The following is a 5,804-nucleotide window of genomic DNA, read 5'->3' on the forward strand; positions in this document are numbered from 1 at the left end:
ACGAAATTTGAATGGCGAGACGTTCATCAGAAGGCATTCCAACAATTGACATCTGCACTATCAGCGAACGAGTGCATGGCATATTTTGACACTCAAAAGGACACATATATCACAGTAGATGCAAGTCCAGTAGGTATATCCGCTATTTTATCACAATCAACGCCAGGCAAAGATGATGAGAGAGTCGTAGCCTACGCCAGTCGGGCACTGACGAAAGTTGAAAAGCGATATGCACAAAAAGAGCGTGAAGCCCTAGCAATCGTCTGGGGAATAGAACACTTCCATCTCTTCATATATGGTTCGCATTTCACATTAGTCACTGACCACAAGCCTCTTGAGGTCATATACGGCAACAGAAACGCAAAAGCATCTGCCCGTGTTGAGCGCTGGGTTCTGAGACTTCAACCTTATTCATTCAAAGTTATTTATAGACCAGGACGAACGAATCCTGCTGATTATCTCTCTAGGCACCCAGTAGAAACAAGCTTCGAACAGCAACGCATGACCGAAGAATATGTGAACTTTATCGCACTCAACAGCGTTCCGAAGACCATGACAATTGAAGAAATTATAAAAGCGACGGATGAAGACGAAGTGTTAAAAGGTGTTCGAGCAGCAATCAAACTAAATAAGTGGGACTACAACATTGTTAAACAGTTCAAGCAAATCAAAGACGAGCTGTCCGTTACAACGAAAGGAGTTATACTCCGTGGTGCCAGAATAGTAATTCCAGAAAGCCTTCAACAAAGAGCCATTGATATTGCTCATGATTGTCATATGGGACTAACAAAGACCAAGGCACTTTTAAGAGAAAAAATATGGTTTCCTAATATAGATCAATTAGTGAAAGACACCGGGCGAAATGCATTCCATGTCAAGCGGTAGGAAAGCCAAAACCACCAGAACCTCTGTCTATGACGAGCATGCCAAAGGGACCTTGGGAAGTTATTCATGCCGATTTCTACGGTCCGTTACCATCTGGAGAATATCTTCTAGTAGTGATCGATAGATACTCCAGGTATCCAGAAGTGGAAATCGTGTCGTCAACTAAAGCTTCAACGGTTATACCTAAGTTGGACAAAATGTTCGCAACGCATGGCATACCAGATACGTTAAAAACGGACAATGGCCCTCCTTTTAACGGAGAAGAATATCGACGATATGTTCGAGCGTTAGGAATTAAAGTATTATATTCCACACCATATTGGCCGCAAGGTAATAGCGAAGCCGAACGATTCATGCAGCCCTTAGGCAAAGCTTTAAGAACTGCTAAAGCCGAAGGAAGACCGTGGAGACAAGAGCTAAACAGGTTTCTACTTCAATACAGAACAACGCCACATTCGACTACCAAAGTACCACCGTCGGAGTTAATATTCAATCGTGTGGTAAAAGGCAAACTTCCAATGATCAGTAAACGTAACATTGTGAACAGACACAAACAAGCACGAGAGAATGACAAGGCAGGAAAAGAGTATAACAAGCAGTACGCAGACAATCGTCGGAAAACTAAACATCGTAACATCGCTGTCGGTGATAGTGTTTTGGTTAGACAGAGAAAACAAAACAAGCTGACAACAAATTTTGACACCACACCATATCGTGTTATAGGAACAAACAGATCGCAAGTTACAGCACAAAGTAAAGATGGACACAAAATAACAAGAAACGTGTCACACTTTAAACGTATCCCCGGGAAAAAAGTAGAGGTAGATACTGACGTCGATGACGAAGAGTATAAAGGAAAAGATGCAGAGAATGCGAAGGCAGGACAGAACAATTCTCAATCGACACCCGAAGTTCCACTGAACATAGCTAGGAGATCAACGAGAGACAGAAGAGCACCGCAAAGATACGGTAACCCATTAATGTGGAAATAAACACTTTCTCAAAAAAGGGGAGTGATGTAATATACAGATAATACAATATATAATAATAACTAATTATAATACTAAAATAGAGATGATTGACATTATGTTGACAGGACTAATTAAGGAGGTAGATAGAACAAGAGAGTATTGTAGTAGGGTTAAGAAATATACAAGAGTTAGAATAAGGATACATACAGAAAGAATATTACAAACCCCGCCAGACTTATTCAATATATGCCATGATTAGCCATGTAGGATTCAAGAATTATTCAAAATTTTAAAAGAAGAATTATAGTAACATCTTTGATATGTTTATTCATATCACCTTTGTGATGTATGTTGTGATCTTTTCACTTCATCTATATCTTCGCTAATAAGTATAAGAAATATTACACCAAAACAAAAATGAGTTATCAATCATGATGCTAAAAGCTGTCCAGGAATCATAATATTATTACAGCTTTAAAAGCTGTCTTTGAATTATATACGTAAAAACTTTAAAGCCTCCTTTCGTCTTCCCTCTCAGACGATTTTCAGCAAGTATCAAGTATAACAAAGAAATTATTCTTATTTTAACCCCGAAAGACTTATTCAATATAAACCATGATTGGCCATCTAAGATTCAAGCATTATTCAAAATTTTAAAAGTAGAATTATAGTAACATCTTTGATATGTTGATTCTTATCACCTTTGTGATGTACGTTGTGATCTTTTCACTTCGTCTATATCTTCAATAATAAGTATAAGAAATATTACACCAAGAGAAAACTGAGTTATCAATTATGATCCTAAAAGCTGTCCAAGAGTCATAATATTATTACAGCTTTTAAAATTGCCTTTGAACGATATACGTAAAAACTGTGCAGCCTCCTTCGTCATCCCTCTCAGAAGATTTTGAGCAAGTGTCAAGTATAACAAACAAAATAATTAACATTTTAACCCCGCCAGACTTATTCAATATATGCCATGATTACCCATGTAGGATTCAAGAATTATTCAAAATTTTAAAAGAAGAATTATAGTAACATCTTTGATATGTTTATTCATATCACCTTTGTGATGTATGTTGTGATCTTTTCACTTCATCTATATCTTCCCTAAAAGTATAGAAATATTACACCAAAAGAAAACTGAGTTATCATCATGATCTTAAAAGCTGTCCAAGAGTCATAATTATTACAGCTTTTAAAATTGCCTTTGAACAATATACGTAAAACTGTGCAGCCTCCTTCGTCTTCCCTCTCACAAGATTTTGAGCAAGTGTTAAGTATAACAAACAAATTATTCACATTTTACCTCGCAAGACTTATTCAATATATGCCATGATTAGCCATCTAAGATTCAAGCATTATTCAAAATTTTAAAAGTAGAATTATAGTAATATCTTTGATATGTTGATTCATATCACCTTTGTTATGTATGTTGTGATCTTTTACTTCGTCTATATCTTCAATAATGAGTATAAGAAATATTACACCAAGAGAAAACTGAGTTATCAATCATGATGCTAAAAGCTGTCAAGAGTCATAATTTTATTACAGCTTTTAAAGCTGCTTTGAACGATATACGTAAAAACTGTGCAGCTCCTTCGTCATCCCTCAGAAGATTTTGTGCAAGTGTCAAGTATAACAAAGAAATTATTAACATTTTACACCCGCAAGATTATTCAATATGCCATGATTAGCCATGTAAGATTCAAGCATTATTCAAATTTTAAAAGTAGAATTATAGTAACATCTTGCATATGTTGATTCATATCACCTTTGTGATGTATGTTGTGATCTTTTCACTTCGTCTATATCTTCGCTAATAGGTATAAGAAATATTACACCAAAAGAAACTGATATCAATCATGATGCTAAAAGCTGTCCAAGAATGATAATATTATTACAGCTTTTAAAGCTGTCTTTGAACTATAACGTAAAAACTTTAAAGCCTCCTTTCGGCTTCCCTCTCAGAAGATTTTCGAGCAAGTATAAGTATAACAAAGGAATTATTCTTATTTTAACCCCGAAGACTTATTCAATATTGCCATGATTAGCCATGTAAGATTCAAGCTATTAAAAATTTTAAAAGTAGAACTATAGTAACATCTTTCATATGTTGATTCATATCACCTTTGTGAGTATGTTGTGATTTTTCACTTCGTCTATATCTTCAATAATGAGTATAAGAAATATTACACCAAGAGAAACTGAGTTATCAATCATGATGCTAAAAGATGTCCAGGAATCAAATATTATTACAGCTTTTAAAATTCCTTTGAACGATATACGTAAAAATGTGCAGCCTCCTTCGTCATCCCTCTCAGAATATTTTGAGCAGTGTCAAGTATAACAAAGAAATTATTAACATTTTAACCCGCCAGACTTATTCATCATATATGCCATGATTAGCCAGTAGGATTCAAGCATATTCAAAATTTTAAAGAAGAATTTAGTCACATTTTATATGTTTATTCATATCACTTTGTGATGTATGTGTGATCTTTTCACTTTCATCTATATCTTCGCTAATAAGTATAAGAAATTACACTAAAGAAAACTGAGTTATCAATCATGATGCTAAAAGCTGTCTAGGAATCATAATATTATTAAGCTTTTAAAGCAGTCTTTGAACTATATACGTAAAAACTTTAAAGCCTCCTTTCGTCTTCCCTCTCATAAGATTTTCAGCAAGTATCAAGTTAACAAAGAAATTATTCTTATTTTAACCCGAAAGACTTATTCAATATATGCATGATTAGCCATCTAAGATTCAAGCATTATTCAAAATTTTAAAGTAGAATTGTAGTAACATCTTTGATATGTGATTCATTCACCTTGTGATGTATGTGTGATCTTTTCACTTCGTCTATTTTCAATAATAAGTATAAGAATATTGCACCAAGAGAAACTGAGTTATCAATCATGATCAAAAGCTGTCCAAGAGTCATATATTATTACAGCTTTTAAAATTGCCTTTGAACGATATACGTAAAAACTGTGCAGCCTCCTTCGTCATCCTTCAGAAGATTTTGAGCAAGTGTCAAGTATAACAAAATAATTAACATTTTAACCCCGCCAGACTTATTCATATATGCCATGATTACCCATGTAGGATTCAGAATTATTCAAAATTTTAAAGAAGATTATGTAAATCTTTGATATGTTATTCATATACCTTTGTGATGTATGTTGTGATCTTTTCACTTTCATTATATTTCCCTAATAAGTATAAGAAATATACACAAAAGAAAACTGAGTTATCAATCATGATCCTAAAAGCTGTCCAAGAGTCATATATTATTACAGCTTTTAAAATTGCTTTGAACGATATACGTAAAACTGTGCAGCCTCCTTCGTCTTCCCTCTCACAAGATTTTAAGCAAGTGTTAAGTATAACAAACAAATCATTCACATTTTAACCTCTCAAACTTATTCAATAATGCCATATTAGCCATTTAAGATTCAAGCATTATTCAAAATTTTAAAAGTAGAATTATAGTAACATCTTTGATATGTTGATTCATATAACCTTTGTTATGTTGTTGTGATCTTTCACTTGTCTATATCTTCAAATAATGAGTATAAAGAATTTACCCAAGAGAAACTGAGTTATCAATCATGATGCTAAAAGCTGTCCAAGAGTCATAATTTTTTACAGCTTTTAAAGCTGCTTTGAACGATTACGTAAAAACTGTGCAGCTCCCTTCGTCATCCTCTAAGAAGATTTCAGCAAGTGTCAAGTATAACAAACAAATAATTAACATTTTAACCCGCCAGACTTATCAATATATGCCATGATTACCCATGTAGGATTCAAGAATTATTCAAAATTTTAAAAGAAGAATTATAGTAACATCTTTGATATGTTATTCATATCACCTTTGTGATGTATGTTGTGATCTTTTCACTTCGTATATCTTCCTAATAAGTATAAGAAATATTACACCA

The 5,804-nt window shown here is 33.8% G+C and overlaps 1 protein-coding gene across 1 annotated transcript; it reads left to right on the plus strand.

Moving 5' to 3' along the window:
• Positions 1–923: 923 nt before the first annotated feature.
• Positions 924–1,877, plus strand: LOC114542054 (uncharacterized protein K02A2.6-like). The gene has a single exon (XM_028561803.1). The coding sequence runs from the start codon at positions 924–926 to the stop codon at positions 1,875–1,877; it is 954 nt and encodes a 317-aa protein (XP_028417604.1).
• The last annotated feature ends 3,927 nt before the right edge of the window (positions 1,878–5,804 follow it).

The sequence above is a fragment of the Dendronephthya gigantea genome, unplaced genomic scaffold, assembly GCF_004324835.1.
Source record: "Dendronephthya gigantea isolate DGI-Jeju-01 unplaced genomic scaffold, DenGig_1.0 000331F, whole genome shotgun sequence".
Taxonomy (NCBI): Eukaryota; Metazoa; Cnidaria; class Anthozoa; order Malacalcyonacea; family Nephtheidae; genus Dendronephthya; species Dendronephthya gigantea.

Coding starts and splice junctions, on each gene's coding strand:
- LOC114542054 (XM_028561803.1), top strand. CDS start 924: ATGCCAAAGGGACCTTGGGAAGTTATTCATGCCGATTTCTACGGTCCG.